Here is a 22,436-nt window from a genome sequence, read left to right as displayed (position 1 = left end):
TATTAGCAAGATCCAGGCTTGCTAAGAGAACACAGTAAGACCCTAACTCAAACACATGCAGTTATTTCCGTGAATATATGATGAGTGTGTTACTACATCCAGCTAGCAAAGTTTTTTACACGTCTCTGGGCTTCACTTTTTTCAAAATAAAAATTCAAAAGTTAAGTTTATTCACCCTAGTAACCCTCACAGGTTAAATATATTGTGACGGTGTGGTCAGGTATGGTGGCACACTCTCTTCATCCTAATTTTCAGAAGGCAGAGGGAGACAGATCTCTGAATTCCAGGCCAGCCAGGGCTATATAGCTAGACCTTATCTCAAAATAAATTAAAACATTTAAAAAAAAAAAAAAAAGAAAGAAAACAGTGTAGGGTGGAACCAGCAAGATGGCTGAGTAGATCAAAGGTGCCAGGCCTGATAACATGAGCTCCAAGCTAGGACCCACATGGTGGAAAGAACTACTTCTTGCAAATTGTCCACAGACCTCCACATACAAGTTGTCAGCGTTAATGTGCAAGTAGGTACGTATTTAAACACACAGCTTAAAAAAGCATAGGGTTGGGGAGAAGCAAAGGATCGCATCATTAAGCAGATGAATAGAGGATGGGGGCTTTAAGGGTTTTTTTTGTTTTTTTTTTTTTTAGGATTTATCATTTCTCCCCTTATGTTATAATACTAATTCTAAAGAAGAAAAAGAAAAAACCTTCAGCATTGAGGTAAAACTTTATGCTATACAGTCTAATTTGGCATGAACTTATGACCTTCCTAAACAGGCTCCCAAGTGCTGGGGTTACAGAGGTTTGTGACCATTCCTGGCTCCTGAAGAGATACTCTTTAGCTTTAGACTGAACAGAATTTCATCAGTAGACTATAACTAGGTTAAGCATTCTATGAACAAGCAGATTAGCTTTAAACAGTCACATCCACCACTGTAGGATCTGAAGCACCAGTAGCTTACGGTTTTGAAGCATTTGCATAATGTGTTCCTTGATCATTGGCAGAACAAGCTTTCCACCAAGTCCACAGGCCATCCGGTCCAAGGCACTCTCACCAGCAACCGCATTGCTAAACACACAAGAAAACAATGTTCATCACAGTTAGGGGAGCAAAACAAAAGTACAGAGAGAATATTTCTAAACATGTCCTTTGACCAGAGCTGAGAAGAATTCAGTCTTTGTATGTAAAGTTATGAGCCAAAAAGCCTTTAGGTAAACTCAGGTAAATAAAAACTGTGTGTAGGCCAGCCTGGGCTACCAAGTGAGTCCCAGGAAAGGTGCAAAGCTATACAGAGAAACCCTGTGTCGAAAAAAAAAAAAAATTAAAATAATAAAACCTGTGTGCTAAATGAGGGATAGATGCTGAGGCGTGTGCACACCAAGCAAGCATCTACGCCGACCTACACCTCTAGCAGTATATTAACAGTCTGCCAGCGTTTTTTGTCCTGCTGTCTGGATCTATTTTTCAAGAATTAAGTGAAAGCAACTACTGAGGAAAGCCATGTTTATCTCTCTTCCTAGAAATACATTCATCTCACCTGTGGCAGATAGCAAATGACTAAACAGAGATTAGAGCAACCAGGACTCCATCACTGTGAGCTCATCTGTGTTTGAGATGAGGTCTCAGGATGTTCCTAGTCTGCACAACACTTAACAGACCAGAGGGATGCTCCTCTCTAAAGCTCATGAGTGCTAAGAATGGGGCATCCCATGTTTTAAGGAGCGTGTACCCACTTACGCACATACATGCACACACATGTTGTAGAATATTATTTTAACTAGGCAAAGATGTGTTACATTTATTTGTGCTGCATCTGTTTAATTATGCAAAGATTTGTTGCATCTGTTTCACCTAGCCTGCCTATGGCACCTGATTGGTCTAATGAAGAGCTGAACAGCCAAAAGCTAGGCAGAAAAGGGATGGGTGAGGCTGACGGGCAGAGAGAATAAATAGAAGAAATCTAGGCTCGAAATCTAGGAGGGAGAAGGAGGAAGAGAGAACGAGGGAGATGCCTGGGGCCAGCAGCCAGACTCAAGAAGCAGTGAAAGTAAGATCTATAGAAGGGAAGAAAGGTTAAAAAGCCCCAAAGAGAAACAGGTGAATTTAGTTAAAAGAGCTAGCCAGAAACGTGCCTAACCTGGACCAAGCATTCAAAATTAGTAAGTCTCTGCTCGTGATTTGGGAGTTGGCTGTGGACGGACACACACACACACACACACACACACACACACACACACACACACACACACACACACACACACACACTTAAACTTAATTCTTGAAGAAAAGCCCAGACTAATAACACTTCTGTTGCCATGAGTATTTTCTGATTAAAAAATACAGGTTTAAAAAAAAAACACAATAAAGCCGGGCGGTGGTGGCACATGCCTTTAATCCCAGCACTCGGGAGGCAGAGGCAGGCGGATCTCTGTGAGTTCGAGGCCAGCCTGGTCTACCAAGTGAGCTCCAGGAAAGGCGCAAAGCTACACAGAGAAACCCTGTCTCGAAAAACAAAACAACCCACAATAAAATAAATAAATAAAAAATACAGGTTTTTTTTTTTGTACTTCTGTTTACTAGTTTTAGGAATATTCATTAAAAATGTAATTTTTTTTTTTTTAAATTCTTCGAGACAGGGTTTCTCTGTGTAGCTTTGCGCCTTTCCTGAACTCACTCTGTAGACCAGGCTGGCCTCAAACTCACAGAGATCCGCCTGCCTCTGCCTCCCAAGTGCTGGGATTAAAGGCGTGTGCCACCAGTGCTGGCTAAAAATGTAAATTTTACTAACACAAATTATACAGGAAAAATGAAATATCTATGTAATAGAGAAATGCATCTAACAGAAAGGCCAATTTTAACTTCAGTTCACGGAGACATTGCTGTGAGGGAGAGCTGGGCTGCCCTCAGCCCCGAATCTCACTCTGACCCTCCTCCTCCTCCTCCAAACAGGCTTCCGTCCTCCAACCAAGGTTTGGATCGTTACCTATCGAAGTCGTCATCTTCCAGCTCATCAGCATTGGCCCAGTCCTCGTCTTCTTCTAGATCCACCATCATCGCCAACATCTGAGGAACTAAAGTCAAGAATGATTAATACCTCAAGACTGAACTTATTTCATCAATACTATTTTGTTTTGTTTAAGCGAGACTGACTTTCTCCTCCAGAGAGCACATTTCCAGCCAGCCCTCTATACCCACAGGTTTGCCATCCTTGCTTCTAAGCAAGCTCAGTCCGGAACACTCGTGATGGGCTAGCAAGACGGCTCAGTGAGGAATGGCACTTGCCATGTAACCCTGACAAGCTGAGTTACCCTGGAACCCACACACTGTGGAAGGAGGTAGCGTCTTACGTAACAGGACATCAACAGGTCTACACACACTACCAGCCGTTCAGTAGTGGGCTGGAGCACCTGTGAATGGGCTATGTCTTGAGTTCTGTGAACCACTCCCATGCATACGGAACAACTAACTGCATGCACCCCCGTCTGTGGTTTGTCCTTCCCTTAAAGGAGCTGTAAGGATGACCAGCAAACCCTCCCCCACACTTCCCCAGTCACACTTGGAAGCGGCGAGGCCTGTCCTCCTGGCTCTCCGCCTTTGCGTCATCACTCGGTACCGACACATCATAATCGTTCTCATTTTTATTGCAACTTAGCAATGCTAAGCCAGAATCCTGTCTTATGAATTCCATTTCTAGATATCAAAGCTTCTTCTTTTTCTTTTTTTTTTTGTTTAGCTTATGGTTCTATTGATACTGAGACTCAGGTAGCGCAGGTTGGCCTGCAATATATCCTGCTAGTTTGAACCTTGTCTTTTTTGTTTTGTTTATTTTGTTTTTCAAGACAGGGTTTCTCTGTGTAGCCCTGGCTGTTCTGGATCTCACTTTGTAGACCAGGCTGGCCTCGAACTCACAGAGATCTGCCTGCCTCTGCCTCCCGAGTACTGGGATTAAAGGTATGCGCCGCCACCGCCCAGCTTGAACCTTGTATTTTAACATATGGTTGATCAAAACATTCTGTTTTAGTATTTGCAAATATAGCAATGTCTATATTTCTGGCTTGAAACTAAATCTTAAAATTTTTCCTCATTAAACCTTTACTTATAAAACCTATCTATATTTGGGTCTTTCATCAACTCTAAATTATTATTTTTTTTTTAACATATCTGGGGTTGGGATTTTTCTTCTACAAAAATAAACAGTTGTCCTAATACCTCCAATGAATTATGCCCCAGGTCAGATTTGTTTCCATGTGAGCCATATGCTCTGGCTCCTTCCACCTACTCAGTGCCCACATTCTCAGCATTATATTCATCTAAACCATTCTGGCTGCTCAGGACTGTGTTCCTTCACAGGAATTTTAGATCAAGTCTACTAGGAACAGCTATTAGAATTTTGACCGAAATAGTGCTGTGTTTAGATTGACTTGAGAGCTGTCAGTCTTGAAATGGTATTTGACTGGTTCTCATCTACTTATACATTATTTCTAATCATTTTTACTGTTCTCATGGTTAGTGACCTTAGGTCAATTCTAATATCATGTAACAAATCCTCAGTATGTTATTGTCATGCTTTGTCGGAATTGTCAATAGAAATACTGAGATGGAGATCCTTTTCTTATTCCTGCCTTTAAAGTTTTTAAAATTCATCACACAATGTAGAAACTACAAAATGTCTGAGGTGCATTCACTCTAGCTCAAATACCTATTGCTTTATGAAGAAAGGGCTAGGTTGGCCCCCTAAGCCAAAGTATATCCACATCATAACTATAGTCATGCGGGCCTCTCATGTGAGGCTGTGGGGGGGGGGGGCGCAGGTAGCCCTCCCTGATCCTCTCATGTGAGGCTGTGGGGGGGGGGGCGCAGGTAGCCCTCCCTGATCCTCTCATGTGAGGCTGTGGGGGGGGGGCGCAGGTAGCCCTCCCTGATCAGTGCGCTGGGGTCCTGATCACATGACCATAGCCATGCTACTCATTGATGTTCACTTTATGAACTATGGATGATTTAAGAATGCCAATTTTAATTCTAATACCAGGTTTCAGAGATCTTTGATGTCCTAAAAGCAGATCCACAACACTGGGTTCATGTAAACATGTACAGACATACTCCTCAGACCCATCTACTATTCTGAATAAATCTGAGAAACCACACAAACCCTAGCACATTTACTCAACATTTTTGCCACATTACAAGTATCTGAAGAGTTCTGACTTACTAGTCTGTGCAACAATATTGGTATGCTTTCTTAACATCGCAGCTGCAGTCTCAGACAGGGTCACAATCACTTCGAGGGCAAGTTGGCGCTGCATATTATTGAGGTTAGTGTCTCCACACAACTACAAAGACAAATTTGTGTACATTCAGTAATTTAGACGATTACTCGAGCCAAAGAGAACATTTACTGAGGGATTTAACTTGCCTTTAGACTTAGCTGTAGAGTTGCTTCTAAGTGAGGGCGCAAATACTTTGGAACAGTATCCGCAATCTCAACAAGAGATTTTAGGACCGAATCATCATTCTGGTAGCATGAGTCATTGACAGCCTGCAAATGATAAAACAGAAAACAAATGGTGTATGCTCAAGACTCACCTTGTGATGATGAGATGCCTCATTAGCCAAAACATTCATAAGAAGCACTAAATATTTGACTAATGCAATTAGGCAAATACAAATGTTCTACCCAGAGTCTAAAGGGTATCTTCACACACACACAAAATAGACTTAAGCCCAAGTCATGGGAAAAGCAAACCAAAACCACAATGAAACAACATCCTGACTGTGGAAAACTGGCCTAACAACAACGAACACTGGCTAGGACCTGTGAAGAGCAAGTGAGACAAACTGAAAACCTGTATGGAGTTCTCAAAACACAAAACCAAAAACCTAGAATACTAGCGCTACCCTTATAGTCTAGTCACCCTATCACTGTGTGTGTGACACACACACACACACACACACACACACACACACACACACGTAAAGAAATTAAAAATCAGTATGTGATTAAGGCAAGGCCTATAATCCCAGCACACAGGAGATAGAGGCAGGAGGATTAAGAGTTCAGGGCCAGCATCAGTGACGAGAGACCTTATCTTCCAAAACCAACAAACGACCCCTTAGAATGTTCCCTGCAATATACCAATACCACCCCCAACAGAGTCAGCATGTAGAAGGGATAGCTGTACTACATTTACTGCAGCCTACTCAATAACTAAGATGCGAAGTTACCATACAGCCAAAAACCCGAGACCGTCATTTCAGCAACAGGAATGGACCTGAATACAGTTAACAGTGAGGGCTGGAGAAGTGGCTCCGTGATTAAAGGCACACGCTGTTCAATCATCAGGACTAGAGCTTGAATCCTGGCACCTACACTGGCAGTCACAAACACTGTGTGTGACTTCACCGCCGCAAAGGAATCTGACATCCTCTCCTCTCCTCTCTGTGAGCACGTGCATGCAAAGAAAGTGAAATAAATCTTAAACCAGGTTTTAGTCACAACAGTCAAGAAGAAGCAGGAGCAGGAGGATCTCTGTGAGTTGCAACACAGCCTGGTCTATGTAGAGCGGTGGCTCTCAACCTGGGGTAGCAAACCTCTGGCAAACTGCTATCTCCAAAATATCTACATTAAGATTCATAACAGTAGCAAAATTATGAAATAGCAATGGAAATAATTTTATAGCTGGAGGTCACTACAACATGAGGAGCTGTATTAAAATGTCGCTGCATTAGGAAGGTTGAGAACTGCTGATGTGGAGGGTTATAGGCCAGCCAGGGCTATGTAATGGGACCCACATGATGGAAGGAGAGAAGCAATTCTCTTAAGCTATCCTTTTATTTACAAAGGCACACAGGCATGCACGCAGAGGGACCTTCGTCTAAAAACAGTAAATAGAATCGACAAAATGAGAACAGGCCCTTCTCACTTCTACGAGAAGCGTGGACTAGAGGAGTGCTTGTCGGAGCCTGACAGCTGTCTAGGAGATGGACGGGGCAAGGGCTAATGGGCAGTGTCTATCATTGGACAGAAGACTTAACTTCCAGTGCTCTACAGGATGGTAGGGAAACTAGTTGTCAACAACCAATTGATGGCATCGCTATTTCAAAATAGCTGGCAGGAAGAATTTTCAACATTCCTAATACAAAGAAGTAATAACTGACCAACAGGTTTACCAACTACTCTGTGTTCATGTACTGAAACCTCACACTGCAACCATGAGTATCTACATCAAGCTAAGCTAAAAGTAAAATCAGTGACAACACAAAACCACAATAAAACTGAAGGCTGCCATCTAATTCTTTTTTAAAACCAGACAGAACCCTCCAGGCTGTCCTTTCCTTACCCCATGTCTTAGTCTTTTTCATATACACAATGAAAGCTAGTTTCTATGATACACTTGAAGTACCCAGGCCGGAGATATGTCTCAGTGGAGAAAGATGTCTGCTGCCCCGTCTGACAATTGGAAGGAGAGAAGCAATTCTCATAAGCTATATTTGACCTCCACACTCGTGGTGTGTATACACACAGAGACAGACGCCAGTAACAATATAGGAAAGAAGGTACCCAACATTACCATTTGATTTCTAGTTGAAGTTTGGTCACTGTGCAAATCATTCAAATGCATGTATTTTCTATCTACGATTAATTTCTGGTGAATTCTAACTTACTTTAAATCCACAGGCTCAAGAGGTAACTTGAAATTTCAGATAACAAAAAAAACAAACAAACAACAACAACAACAAAAAAAAAAAACAGCATTAGCTGGGCGGTGGTGGCGCACGCCTTTAATCCCAGCACAGCCAGGCGGATCTCTGTGAGTTCGAGGCCAGCCTGGGCTACCAAGTGAGTCCCAGGAAAGGCGCAAAGCTATACAGAGAAACCCTGTCTCGAAAAACCAAAAAAAAAAAAAAAAAAAAAAAAACAGCATGTTACACCCTAAAGTTTTTTTTTCCTTTTTTTGGTTTTTCGAGAGACAGGGTTTCTGTGTAATTTTGGTGCCTGTCCTGGATCTCACTCTGTAGACCAGGTTGGCCTTGAACCTTGAACTCACAGAGATCGCATAGCTCTCTAGTGTGGGATTAAAGGCGTGCACTCCCACTGCCTGGCTACACCTAAAGTTTTGTCACTAACCTAAAGTACGTTCAATGTGACAACGTGGGAGGAAAAGTCACTAAATCCAGTTAGGAACTTTTTGTCACGTGGAAACCTTAAAGTTCAGCTTCTCCAAATCCCAATCCAGTGGTCCTCAACCAGAGTGAATTTCCTCTAGCAGACAGTTCTTGTTTGCCATGTGACTAAGGTCAAAAAAGGTCAAGGACAGAGACACACTGCCTCTGGGCCTCAAAGGTTTATGAGGGAGAGTCCTGGTGATGGTGGCACATGGCTTTAATCCCACCACTCGGGAGGCAGAGCCAGGCAGATCTCTGAGTTTGAGGTCAGACTGGTCTACAGAGTGAGATCCAGGACAGGCATCAAAACACAGGAAACCCTGTCTTGGAAAAAAACAAAACAAAACAAAAGGTTTGTGAGGGAATCATAAGACTTTCTCTTCATAGAGCTCCCATGATCAACTATTTCTAAAAATGGGAAATCATATAATCTGAGCCTAGAATCTAGCAACTTATTTTTAGCTTTAGTTGTATCCACAGGTTGAACCACTTACAACCACAAATACAGGGAAAACTGTGTATGCAGTGAACATGCACAAACTTTGTCTCACTATTTTAACTCTGGCTGGCCTGAGCTCAGAGCTCCTACTGCCTCTGCCTCCCAAGTGCTGAGATGTACAAGTGGGTTACCTCACCCAGCCCAGTCTTCGCACCACTGTTTCCCAAAGAATACAACTTTTTATTATACACACAGCACTTGCTTCTTGCTAGGTATTAGAAGCAGCAATACAGAAGATTTCAAGTCCATCAGAATACACAAGTCATATGCAAATTCAGCAACATTTTAATGTAAAGGACTTTGGTGTCTGCATGGAGTACGATATACACATGCTCACATCTATGGAGGCCAGAGGCCAACACCAGGCATCTTCCCTTATAACTTCTCACCTTAATTTTTAGGACAGCATTTCTCATTGAACCTGAAGCTTGCCTTTGAGCTAGAATGGCTGTTCAGTGAGCCATTGTCTGGTTCCACCTTGTCTCTGCCACTGTGGTGCTAGGATCCAAACTGAGCCATCTGCCCAGGCCTCACGTCAGGAAATCTTACCAACAGTAAAAGCAAAGTGGTGCTTGATTTTTCAATGCTGTCTTTAATCTGTCCAGTTTTTGCTATGTGCACCAATCACAGGCCGTTTTGTATGATAAGTCTTCTAGGGTAGTAGTACCTAAGCACTTGCTTGTAGAAAAGCACTGCGTTTTATTTCTTCTTCATACTTAGTATAGGCACATATACTAGCATTTAAGAAATGTACTTGCACAACTGAGTTGTGCCACATGCAATTTCATTTTAGAGACCTATTGTGGCAAACACCTATTTGCCACAATACAGGTGTTTGGTGTTGAACAAGACTGAGTATCACTGCAGTACCCAAACCAATCTTTGATTTGTGACTAAGGCAGGAGGCAGCCTTAGAATATTAACTTGTCATTGGGAGCTAATAACGCAAACTAATCATGAACTTAACAGTTTATGATTTGTGGCCGAGTGAACAACACTCTGTACACTCTGTAGTCCTGTTAATTCTCTCACTTTTTTTTTTCTTTTTTTTTTTTTTTTTTTTTTTTTTTTTTTCGAGACAGGGTGTCTCTGTGTAGCTTTGCGCCTTTCCTGGAACTCACTCTGTAGACCAGACTGGCCTCGAACTCACAGAGATCCGCCTGCCTCTGCCTCCCAAGTGCTGGGATTAAAGGCGTGCGCCACCACCGCCCGGCTAATTCTCTCACTTCTTAGGACCGTACTCTTGCAAAAGGTTTAGTTTCTTTAGTTTCTCCTTGTATAAGGGAACTTGAACCTCATAGGTATTTGGTCATTTAATAAGAAGTGCTTATATTACTTCTACAACAGAAAAATCTTTTAACTATGAAGCCTTTTAGGGCTGGAGATGTAGCTAACTAGTGTTTGCCTAGTATGCAGGGAGCCCTGTATTCCATTCTCAACAGCTCATGAAACTGATGTAAAATCCCGGACTTAGGTAGAGTCAGGAGAAGGATCAGAAGTTCAAAGTCATCCTTGACTACATAGCAAGTTAGAAGTTAGAGGCTACCTTGGATCTTCCCTCAAAAAACAAAACCATAAAAACCCTAAAGAACAATCAGTAAAAATTTCCCCAGTCTTTCAACAGCACTCAGGATTTTGAGTTTGAGGCAAAGCGAGGCTATTAGGCCCTGTCTCCAAAAAAAAAAAATCAAGGGGCCAGAGAAATGGCTCAGCAGGTAAAGGGGACTGCAGCCAAAACTGACAATCTGAGTTCAATCCCTGGGACTCACAGAATGGAAAGATAAAATGAATTTTCCCATTTGTCTTCTAATGCCCACACATCAGACGCCCTTTCAAGGGCAGTAAATATAGGCTCAATGGGCACATATCTCCATGCTCACTACTGTGTTGCTAATACCAGCACTTAGAGGCAATAAACACTGACTGAATAAGTGAAGCAACAAACTATACAACTGATAAAAATTTAATCTCTTGGAAACCAACATGAGGTAGGACTGTCTATTCAAAGGTGTTTTCTTACCTGTAAGAATCCAGGTAGCAAGTCTGCAAAGTGTTTGAAGAGAGCAACATTATGCTCGTTGGCAAGTATAAAGGCGGCTGTAGCTCTGGCAGACAACGTCCGGATCTAAAAGGGAGGTGGTATGAGGTCACACGTGAGAACGTTGATCCTTCAACAGTGACTCCCTCCGGCATTTATATTTTAAGGTATAAAAGCAAAAATGGGGGAGAGGTGTTGGCAAGATGGTTAAGGAGGTAACAGTGCTTGCAGCACAGGCCTGATCCCCAGCACCCACATAAAGGCTGAAGGGGAAAATCGACTCCTGAAAGCTGCCCCCTTCTTGTTGGGGTGAGCATGCCAACACTCACATACCTACAGGAATAAAACTGAAAAAAAGAAAAAGAAAAGGAAAGCAAAGTAAAAATAGCCTTTTACTTCATTAACTCAGTTCACAGGTTAGACTTGAAGTCGGTGGTAATATTATATTAGTGGAAGTGAAATTCCTTACCGAAGGATGTTCTTGATCTTGCATACACTGAACTAACATCCGTTTGATGACGTCCAAATAGTGCTGTTGTTGGTTCCCAAAAATTCCAGGAAAGTTCCTAAAAAATGATTCAACAAAGTCCTTTAAAACTATACCATATCTTTGCAAAGTGTGGACTAAGCCTGATTAAACCATATTCGTCAGTCCTTGAGAGTACACCCAGCACACGCTCTAGGTGGCCTTCTCTCGGCACCGAGTAAAGGTCAACAACGTGGCAACTGAGGCTGCACAGAGACACTCAATAGCCACTCCAGGCCCGTGCTTTTATCCTTTCACCCGCCTCCGCCACAAGATGCTCTGATGTGTAGGATGGGACCAGCAGAGCCAGACCTCTAGTCCCCAGACTCTCTGACCACCTCTTTCCAGTCCTGGTGATGCAGGGCAGTCAAGCTGTTCTACATTGCATTGGAAAACAACTAAATGAAACATATTTTTACTGAATCTGGATAAGGTCAATTTGACAACTACAGCAGGGATATGGTGTCTAAAAACCGTTATATACTGCTTACAACTTGCAAGGTTATAAACAGGATATTTTAACCACAGCAGACAACATGGAACAGGAAACAGTCAGAACGCTGAGCTCCAATCACTGCTCCTAAACACACAGAAGCTCATCCAAATATTCTAAAACAGGACCACAAAAGACCCAGAAAACACTTCCCATAGCATCCCCATCTTTAAAATATCACCACCAAAGTGGTTTTCCTGAATTTACAGGTTGGTCCTGTGTCCAAATAAATGAGTGGGAAAATTCCAGAATTGTCAGAAACACACACAAAATTGCAAGTGTGAAATGTGCAGCCATTTTTTCTTTCAAACCCATTTCTAAAACAAATACAAAACTTTAATGATTTTAACTCTCAAAGCTGTGGGCTAAAACAATCAGCTAAAATGTTTTAGGTGTTAATGACCAGTCTTCAGAATATTAGAAGAGGTTATATACCAAAATATGTGAAGGGCGGCTTCCCGGAGTCCCATGTTTTGTGAGCTGACTGAGTCAAAGAGGAACTTCAAACCTTCGGGCCACTGGTTGTTGCCGTCCTCATCTACAATACAAAGTCCAGGCATGAAGCGTGCAACCAAACTTCAGAATACTATGTGTGAATCAAAGTACATACAGCGCAAATGCCAGCTGCGCTGCAGACTCCATGCAGTCTCCCAAGCATGGCAGCACTGCAGGCTGAAGAGCACAAGTGTGCACCTGCAGCTTCTGCTGCAGAGAGCACTGCTTATGCTCGGGCTGTAGAGGCAGCTCATTTGCATAAGCAGTTGGTCATATGTGCACGCACGCATGCAAGCATGCTGTTAGGCAGAGCCAAACTTGAAATCAATGTAATTATCACTTTCAAACTGGAGAAAACACCAGGAACCCCAGGACCCACATTAGTTTTCTCAGGCCGAGTCTCACTGTCTAGTCCCAGACTGGCCTTGTCCTCTGTCACTGCAGTAGACTGCAGGTACTGTGCAGCCTAAGTGCTATCTATCAGGTACCATCCACGTTCACTTAACAAGACTGAAAAACATGAATTTTAAGCCAGACCTGGTGGTGCAGGCCTAAAATCCTAATTCCTCAGGAGGCTGGGACAGGAAAACTACACGTTCAAGGCCAGCTTAGGGATAGTGGTAAGTAGTCTTTGCCTAGCGGCCCTCAGTGGCCTAGCATGTATGAGGCTTTATATTCAACCCTTAGTACTGCAAATGGGGGAACAACTTAGCAAAGAATGGACTCCAGCCAATCTGCAATCCCAGCACGCAGGAGGCTGAAGGAGAAGGACGGCCCCATGGTAAAGGCTAGCCTGGACATGTAAGAGGAGATATACAAGGTACCGTGCTCCTCAGGAGACCCACTGCTCACACTGGCATAAGTAACTGTCTACAAGTGAGGCCCGCCCAGGCACCACAGTGAGTCCTGTTTTTGTCTTCTCTCTCTTTACTATTATTCTCTTTCTATCCCCCCATTACCTTTAAATTTAAAAAGTTGGACGTTAAAGACAGAACCAAGCTCTTGCTCCTTACTTCCATTTGTGGTTCAGGCATTAAACCCTAAGCCTTGAGCATGCTAGTCAAGTACTCACCACTGAGTCACACCCGGCCAACAAAACACCACCCTAAGGGTGACAATACCCCCACCTCACACTTTTCAAGCTTTCGGGGGCTTTAGTTGTAGCTCAGTAGTAGAATGATTGTCTGGCATGTATGAGGTTGTGTTCCCAACTCAGGAAAGAAAAAAAAATCCTTAAATTATCGGCACAGTAACACATGCCTGCAATCCCAGCACCTGGGATATAGAGGCAGTTAGCAAGTTCAAAGCAAGCTTGTGCTGTAGGAGACCCTGAGTCACAAAAACACCGAGTCTACATTGGCACTTTGAATGGCAATTGTTAAAAGTATTAGAATTAGATTACATAAACATCTGTAATTTTTGACTTTAAATGTAGACTCTATAATCATAATCATTTTGGAAGAATGAACAGTTCTTTGGCATCTATAAATATTCTAAACTATTCCAGTTTGGGGGAAATAAAAAGGACCAGTAAAGCTGGGCATGGAGACTCTCGCCTGCTCCCTCAGCACTCAGAAGCTGGGGGAGGACTCCTGTGAGTGAGGTCTGCTGGCCTCCACAGAGCCTGACTCAAAAGGTGGAAGGAGAAGAAAAGGGCCAGGCATGTTAGTGCACACTTGCTACCCAGCGGGCAGAAGGGACAGGGCATCGTGCCTTCCGGGTCAACCTGAGCCACAGGGAGGTCTAGGACAACTTAAGATTAGTCAAGGCTGTCTCAAAATCCACGCAAACTATCAAACGCAGCAACAGGCGCAGCCTCCCCCACTGTGCACACACCAATTAGATTCCTGGCCAGTTCCGCAGCAATGTCACAAATTTTCTTCCTCATGCTGGATTGCGTTTCCATCTGAATAATCATTAGCAGTTCACTCTTGATGGCAGTCTGGACATCGGATGGAAGAGTTGGGTAGACTTCATCGAATGCAGAGGACAAAAGACGTCTCAGGAGAACGGCGGCCATTTGTCTAGCCTATAAATAGATAACACTGTTATTAACCTCATGACTTACCAGAGGAAACATTTCCAACCCTCTGCCATTGACAGGTCTCACTGCCCTACTTTTACACTCATTTCAAAGCACCCTTTAGTTTTCAGAAACATGTAACTCCTGAACAGTCACAATAGCCTCTCTAGAAAGCACAGGTAAGAAACCAACACTGGAGAATCCAATGGAACATCTTGCCCTGACACTCTGAGGACCGTTCAGCACCTGCCCACCTGGCTTTGCTCTGCGGCAGAAACCTTTCCTACCTAACCTTCTGCTCAGTTTGGACTATTCTCATCACGTAGCTGCCCTTCTTCATTTAGTCTCTTCGGTAGAACGTTATGATATCTATTATCTTTATGATTCTTTAGTGTGAGCAAAACCCACAGGTTCCCAGTATCTACCCAGTGTTGATCAGTCTCAATGGATACATTCTTAGATTCCCATTTCAAATCTGTGGAGAACTTTTTATTTATGATGGCTTCTGTGTGATTGTCCTTGAGTTTAAGAGAAGCTGAGGCAATGCCACAATCAAGTGTGCAGGCCAATCCACAGCCGCTGTCCAATTCACAATGTTAGAGAGCCAGCTTGTTAACCGGCTAGCTAACAGCTAGCTGTTGCCATGACAATCACCCTGTGAGCTTCTTCACCCCATTCCGAATGACACAAAGTGGTTATTTCATACAGTTTTCCAAGTGTGACAATCAAACATGACCAGAAGCATTTACATGTGGTGTAACTGTTCAAAGAAGCCTCTGTGACCTTCCTATATATGCAAGGTGAGTAGGATCTCTAGACTTTCTAGACCTGGGCATTCAACACTTGCCAAAGTAAGAGATATCCAATACTATCAGGATATTACTTTATGGTAGGAAACAATGAAAATTAGGTACTAAACATTCAAGAGTAGCAAAGAGCCCAGTAAATAGCTCCATTTTACCACAGGGGAAATGCATTGAAATTCCAGTACATCTGAATCTAATTACATTAGATAAGTCACTAAAAATAATAACTCTCTGGCTAGGCAGATACAGGAGACTGTCACAAGTTTAAGGTTGGTCTGGGCTATAATGTGAGACTTTTTTTTTTTTTTTTTTTTTTAAAAGAAGGTGGGCTGAAGAGATGGCTCAGTTGGCAAAGTGCTTGTAAAAGGCCAGGTAGGTAACATAATGCGTACAACCCCAGCGCTGGGAGACCAGAGCCAGGAGAAACTAACTGGCTTGCTGACCAGTCAGTCTAGCCAAATCAGTAAGTTCCAGGTTCAGTGAGAGACCCTATCTCAAAAAAGAAAGTGGAATGCAATTACAGAAGAGACCTGAAATCAACCTCTGGCCTCCAAATACACAGGAACACATACATATTTTAAAGACAAAGATTTGGGATGTCTCTTTTGTGCTTAAATCTACATTAAAATGGTCCCTTTTTTCTTTCTTCCTGAGACAGGGAGGGTTTCTCTGTGTAGCTTTGTGCCTTTCCTGGAACTCACTCTGTAGCCCAGGCTGGTAAAATGGTCCTTCTCAAATAAATAAATAAAGATAGATAGACAGCTGGGTGTGGTGGCATACGCCTTTAATCCCAGCACTGAAGGCTCCCTACCCAACACCCCACCCCACTCCCGTCCCATCCTCAAGGCAGACGGAGCTCTGAGTTCGAGGCCAGCCTAGTCTACAGAGGGAGTTCCAGAGCAGCCAGATCTACAGACCCTAAAAACTGTTCTTGCCGGGCGGTGGTGGCGCACGCCTTTAATCCCAGCACTCGGGAGGCAGAGCCAGGCGGATCTCTGTGAGTTCGAGGCCAGCCTGGGCTACCAAGTGAGTTCCAGGAAAGGCGCAAAACTACACAGAGAAACCCTGTCTCGAAAAACCAAAAAAAAAAAAAAAACTGTTCTTATGCTTCTCTTCAGCACATGAACTTCATCTAGAGATGGCCATATGCCAATATTTTATAAATATATTTTCAAAATATGTGATTAACATTAAAATGTGTGCGAGGGGCTGGAGATGGCTCAGCAGTTAAAGGCACTTGCTGTTCTTGAGGAAAACCTGGTTCCATTCCCAGCACCCACATGCTGGTTCACAACAATCCATAGGCACATATGTGGTGCACACATATATACTCATGTATACTAAGTAAATCTAAAAATTTCCCCCCAAATGCTTTGTGAATAGAACTTTCTTTCTTTAGAATGAGACAGTTCAATGAAAGAAACCAATTTTTATAGCTACAGAAGTGATTTGCTGTGTGTGATGCCAAGCACCTAGGTAGAGGTGGTGGGACTGTAAATGTCCAGGTCAGCCTAGGGTACACTGATTCCCATCTCAAAACTAAATAAACAAATTTTTTAAAAAGTAATTATACATAAAGCTACTGACTTTTATCTACCTTAAAGATGTCTATGTTGTAAAAAGAAAATTCTTATCAGCACTCTGACCATCACCTAACACTAGTTTATTTCATGAGAATTATTTTCAAATATTAAAGTATTACCTCCTCAGCAGCTGTTGTATTTCTGATGGCTTGTAAGAGGAATGTGATCTTGGACTGGCCTGGGATATTCTCATAGGTTTCCTGCATGAGAGATAACGAGAGGATGGAATACAATGTTAGAAAATCCTATGAGCAAATCAGTGAGGAAATCAAGATCGAGACGCAGGCAGTCGGGACTAATGGTGACAGTTCCTTTTGTGATATGAAGTGTATTCTAGACAGGTGAGCAAAGAGCTCTCTACTCTTCATTTTTGTATATTTTCAAAACTTATGTCCTCTGGGTCAACAAAAATTCATGTCCCACAATCATACAAAAATTGACAAATGTGGATCTAGAAAGATGGCTCAGTAGTTAAGAACACATGCTGTTCTTGCAGAGGACCTGGTCGGTGACAGCATGGACATTGTGGGTCTCAAAGCCTAATCCAGTTCCAAGAGCTCTGACACCCTCTTCTATTCTCCATGGGCACAAGGCATCCGTATAGATACATTAAAAACAAAACAAAACAAAAAACCCTATAATATAATACCACAAAATAAACACGCACTTTGATATCACCTGATATTCCAGGGAACTACTTTATCTTGTCAACACTTTTGTAGATTATGGAGAGTTGGTTCAAATCACAATTACATACAACATCAAATTAGATAAAGTAGCAGAAAAAAAAGGGAAAGTATGCAAATTCTTTATGCTGTATTTTCAGGGAAGGATTGCTCTAATACATTATATAATTTAAAAAAATCAAATGATTGTTGTCCAGAGAAATTTGCCCCTCCCCAAACCCAACAAACAAACAACCAAACAAACAAACAGTGTTGAATCTGGATCTGTTCAAAAAGGTTTTGTGTGTTAGAGGGCTTTCCTTTCCCTTTTCTAGTACCAGAACAAACTTGTCAGCCATAAAGAGGTAGACGACAGCAATCAGAAGCAAAGAGCACAATCCGGCTGTTCACTGCCAGTCAGCCCGGAAAGCACACATACAAGTAACAGAGACCGAGCAGGTCAGATTCAGGAGCGTATATGCACATACACACATGCATGCAGTAACAATTAGCTTTTTTTTTTTTTCTCCTTTTTTTTACAGCCCCAAACTTGAAGGAGAGCAGGAAAAGGGTACATGGGAGGGTTTGGAAAGTACAAAGGGAAGGGAGAAACGTAATTACATTAAAATCTCAAAATAGAAACAAATTGTTAGACTAGATCCCTCAACTTATTGACAAGAATTCATGTGCAGAATGCCTAACAACGGACCTCTTTTACTGGGACACTGAATCATTTAAGTACATTTGGAATACTTTACCTGGAAAAGCCTTTAGTAACCGATCTCTTTCCACCTGCCTAAAGTAGATATTAATTTCTTAGCAGTCTAAGTTTGAAGAGTTTGCCTGACGTCCCTGGATTTTCAAAACTGACACAGGAGGACAATTAAGGTTACCCATGTCCCACGTGTCCCTTATGCCCTTCTAAGCCCTTCCTAGTGTCCCTGGGATACTGAGAGACAAGGTGGTCAAGTTTCATCCCTTGAATGACTTAAGATGATGAGAACAAGGACAGAAACCTCATCTTCCATAGCAACCATCCTTCCAATCTCTCTGGTTTCATTCTTGGGGGCTAGCTGACTCAGACTTCTGTTTATACAGGGCCACACTATTTCCAAACTCTTAAACATCGTAGTGGAGGAAGGTGGACAAAGACCCCCAGGTCCACTGTAATAAACCCAGGACCTAACAATGCTGACAACCGTGCCGGAAGGTATGCACAGCTGAGAAGCTGGGCTGAATTTATTTATACAAAAATAAGATAATTTATGTAAAAGATATTCACAAGGCTGATTACAAAAATGGTTATGTATCTTGAAATTTTTCACTTAATTTTTAACCAAAGCAAAAAATCCAGCGAAGGTGTCACTAAAAAAAGGTCTCAGAGCTGGCTGTGGTGGCTCATGCCTGTAATTACAGCACTTGGAGACCAAATCGAGGGTAACACTGCCTGGAGTTCCAGGCCAGCCTGGGTCATAGGGTGAGGAGGCACTCTTGTCTAAAAAACAAAAATACAAATAATAAGCAAACGACAAACTACCCTACCCCAAATAAAAAGCCCCAAACATAGGGAAGTCCTACAGAACAGGAACAATGTAATAAATATTTCTTCATTCCTTGCACCCAGCACTCAGACCCACTGGAGAGGCTACCAACCATGAACAAATAAATCTCGCTGGTCTGACAAGTTATTGAAAACAATGTCTCCCCTGGGCAATCACTCAACTCCTAAGGACTGCCATCTTACCCAGGTGGGACCTCCTGGTGTCACTATGCCCGTTCTTACACAACATTAAGTCAAATATTCAACATGGTTCCAGAATGAATGGTTCATGATGGGAAAATTCAGTACGAATGGCATCGAACTCATAAAGAAGGTCTGTCCATTTGTATGCTGCACTCACTTCAGAAGAGCAGCAAAGTAAGGCTTAGCAGAAGGGACAAGCTGGAGTCCAGCCTATCTCCTTAGCCTGGACAAAGTTACACAAAGGCAGACATTGAATTTGCTCATTTTTCTATACCAAATATCCAGGCCACTGAAATACAAGGACTATTCCTAGCATTACTCTGGCATGTCCAGTGTCCATTACTAGCTTGGGACAAACAAAATTTTGACCCTATTTGATCCCACTATACATAATCACAACATATCAAGATCCCTGGCTCCCCTTTCCCTGCCCACAAAGGAGAAATGTTAAGTACTCACCTCATTCATTCCATAAATATTTATGACAGCTCCTTGCATGAGAAAATGCAAAAGAGAGAACAAGGAACTTCTACTTTGTCAACACCTTAGCTCCTTAATCAAGTATATTTTCCACTGTTACCCTTCCTCAACACAAATATTAATGAGGAGAAATATTAGGAATTAAAATTCATATACAATTAATAAATACACTGTCAGATAAAAATGCCCAGTTATGAATACCATGAATGCCTTTGAATTGCTTGTCAATTTATTTAATTGCTTATTCGTGTTAATTATTGTATTCTGAGACACATGGGCATTCAATATTCTCTTTCTTTTTGCTTTGAAATTGGTCTCTATGTAGGCCTGGTTGGCAGGACTGGAACTCAATAGATCATGCTGGCCTTGAACTCAAAGAGATCCTCCTGCCTCTGCCTCCCTATACTGGAATTAAAGATATGTGCTACCACACCCAGCTCAAAAATCATTTCCTTAAATATGAGAAACATTTTCTGTAAAGTAGGAAAAGTCCTTGTAGATTTGAAAAAAAAGTTTATTAAAGGGAGAATACAAATGGAGAAACATCCTAGAAGACTTAAAGTTTTTCAATCACTTCAACAAAGCACAATATGACTTTCATTGTATTTGACTTCATATGAGTAAAAGTGACCTCAGTCAAGAATTTGGTATTTATATGTCAATTAACCATTTTATTTTGGTTGAGTAAATTACAAATATATTCACAGAACCCATGCCAACTTTTCAGCTCCAGCAAAACATTTCCATATTTGTTTTATCAGACTTAGGATTCAATTTTGTTTAAGTTACTTATAAAAAGGCTCATTTCCCCAGACAAAAGAGGGGTGCTGAGAGCTTCTGAGCAGCCATTTCCCCTAAAGTATTTGCTTTTCTCTGAAACTTACAACTTAGTAGACTGTACGGTGTCAAGGAGCCTCTCCCCCTAATTTACTCTTCTGTCAAACTAAGAAAAATGCTGTATCACAAAACACACTTTCTATAAGTATGTTCACGATGCAGTGAGCAGAAATGTAGCATCTGAATGTGTTTGCTAGGGATAGAGACAGTACTAACAATACTTATTTCCGATTGTTCTTTATGAGAAAATGTGCTGAATGCTACTAACTAGCCCTAAAGTGATGTAAGAGATAAAAGATTTACAACAGGCACCAAATTGGAATTCAAGCTGAACCAGACACTGGTATTTAGTTCAATAGAAGAGAGATTCCCCACCAGGCTGGACAATAGAGACTTAAGAACTGGAGGGAAGGGGGAGAATTAAACTAGCTTACTAATTACAATGCAGTTCTGCTCTGCAACACATGGAAATTTCTATTATAGGGTGGGATTAAGAACTTGCTTTGGTTTAAAAAAATTTCCTCGAGTTTGCAGAAAGTATCAAATGTTGAGCATCATCATATCCCAAGTGCAAATTGTTGCAAGTAATACATGCATACAACTTCTAAATACATATAACTACCTTAAAAAAACCTTGCAAAGCATGCATAGACAAGAATACATGTACTTGTATGAGCAGTACTCTCTGAAGATACTAGAAGCATCTATATAATGTATGGTCTTCTAGGTGACAATGTGAAATGAACTGAGTGGAAAATCCAATTGCAGAATGTGTACTGTAAACCCATTCAAAATAACACTGATGTACACATTAGTGATGCTTGTTACATTTCCAAGGAAGACTCATTTAATACTAACGTGGAAAACGGGTTAAAAACTGTATTGTTTTAATTTCACATTCAATTTAATTGTATATATACAATGTATATATGCAAATATATACATTGTATATTTCATGAATAAGGAAACTCATGTTCCAAATCCCAACACTCAGGAGGCATAAGCAGGGGTATGCCACAAGTTTGAGGGCCTGTGTAAACTACAAACCTGGTCATCTCCCCTCCCCCCAGAATTATTATTTTTTTTTTAATAAAGACACAGTTTAAAGCTCCGTTTCATACAGAAGTTTCCAACACATTTACTTACTAAACTAAGTGTGACCGGAATATCCTTTCTACTCAAAGCAGATTAACTCTGTTTTAAAAGACAGCTCTCAACTTTAGACCGATAAATACAAAAGACATGCCAACCTCACTAGCTATATGTAAAATACATCTTTGGTCTGTAAAGGTATCCAAACACTCTTCAGCGAGTCTCCCCAAAACTTCTGACACATGGTCGCAAAGAACAGGTATCAACTTTCCTAGAAGTTACCACACAAAAAATCCCGGTTTCAACATTAACAATGTATCATCCGTCTTCCATTCAACCAACAGTCTTACTGTTAGCTTGCAAAACGGCTTACAATGCCATGTGAAATGAAAGTCTCTGGAGCTAAGAACGACTGGGGTCATACGAAAAGCACCGGCCCCGGCCCCGTTGGACAGCCCCAGCGCCCAGTCCATCCCATTTCTAAGCCCTAGTCTCTAGAGATCCGACAAAACTGGAAGAGGGGCAGAGTGAGGTGGGTCAGCAAGAATCCCTTCAAGGCAACTTCCCGAGGGCTGCAAGGGACCGGCTTGTGCAGTTCGTTCTAGAAACCAGAGAGGGGCTCCGGGAGAGCCGCCGCAAGGCAGCGACAGGCAGCAGGACACATGTTTCCCCGGGGCTGCGATCGGGGAGAGGCAGCGATCGGGGTGGGGGAGCGGGACGGGCCCCGAGCTGCCGGGGTCTGGTCGGCCGGGCGGACCGGCGGGCGGGCGGGCACGGGGTGCGGGGCTCGCGGGCGGGGCGGCGCGTCAGGCGGGGCGGCACGTGTGCGCGGGTCGGCGGCGGGGAGGCAACCGGCGCCACCGCTGCACGGGCCCGGAAGGGCCGGGGCCGGGCGGGCGGGAGCCGCGCACGTGGGCTGCGGGGCCCGCTGTCGGCCGGGCGGGTGGCCGGGTGGCCGGGCCCGACCTGCGCCGCTCGGCCGACGAGCTCCGAG

The 22,436-nt window shown here is 42.6% G+C and overlaps 1 protein-coding gene across 4 annotated transcripts in view; it reads right to left on the bottom strand.

Moving 5' to 3' along the window:
• Positions 1-22,436, bottom strand: part of Ipo5 (importin 5) — a 50,240-nt gene that overhangs the window by 16,791 nt on the left and 11,013 nt on the right. For all 4 annotated transcript variants that reach the window (XM_076545571.1, XM_076545572.1, XM_076545574.1 and 1 more), the window contains exons 5-13: positions 16,744-16,824; positions 14,049-14,241; positions 12,153-12,255; positions 11,168-11,264; positions 10,681-10,785; positions 5,412-5,534; positions 5,208-5,328; positions 2,982-3,069; positions 960-1,066 (exon numbers count right to left, since the gene is read on the bottom strand). In XM_076545571.1, coding sequence (XP_076401686.1) covers positions 960-1,066; positions 2,982-3,069; positions 5,208-5,328; positions 5,412-5,534; positions 10,681-10,785; positions 11,168-11,264; positions 12,153-12,255; positions 14,049-14,241; positions 16,744-16,824 — 1,018 coding nt within the window. The remainder of the gene's footprint in view (positions 1-959; positions 1,067-2,981; positions 3,070-5,207; positions 5,329-5,411; positions 5,535-10,680; positions 10,786-11,167; positions 11,265-12,152; positions 12,256-14,048; positions 14,242-16,743; positions 16,825-22,436) is intronic.

The sequence above is a fragment of the Peromyscus maniculatus genome, chromosome 9 (assembly GCF_049852395.1).
Source record: "Peromyscus maniculatus bairdii isolate BWxNUB_F1_BW_parent chromosome 9, HU_Pman_BW_mat_3.1, whole genome shotgun sequence".
In the NCBI taxonomy this organism is placed as follows: domain Eukaryota; kingdom Metazoa; phylum Chordata; class Mammalia; order Rodentia; family Cricetidae; genus Peromyscus; species Peromyscus maniculatus.
Note: the sequence above shows the minus strand (reverse complement) of the source record. Positions and strands in the feature narration are given on the sequence as shown.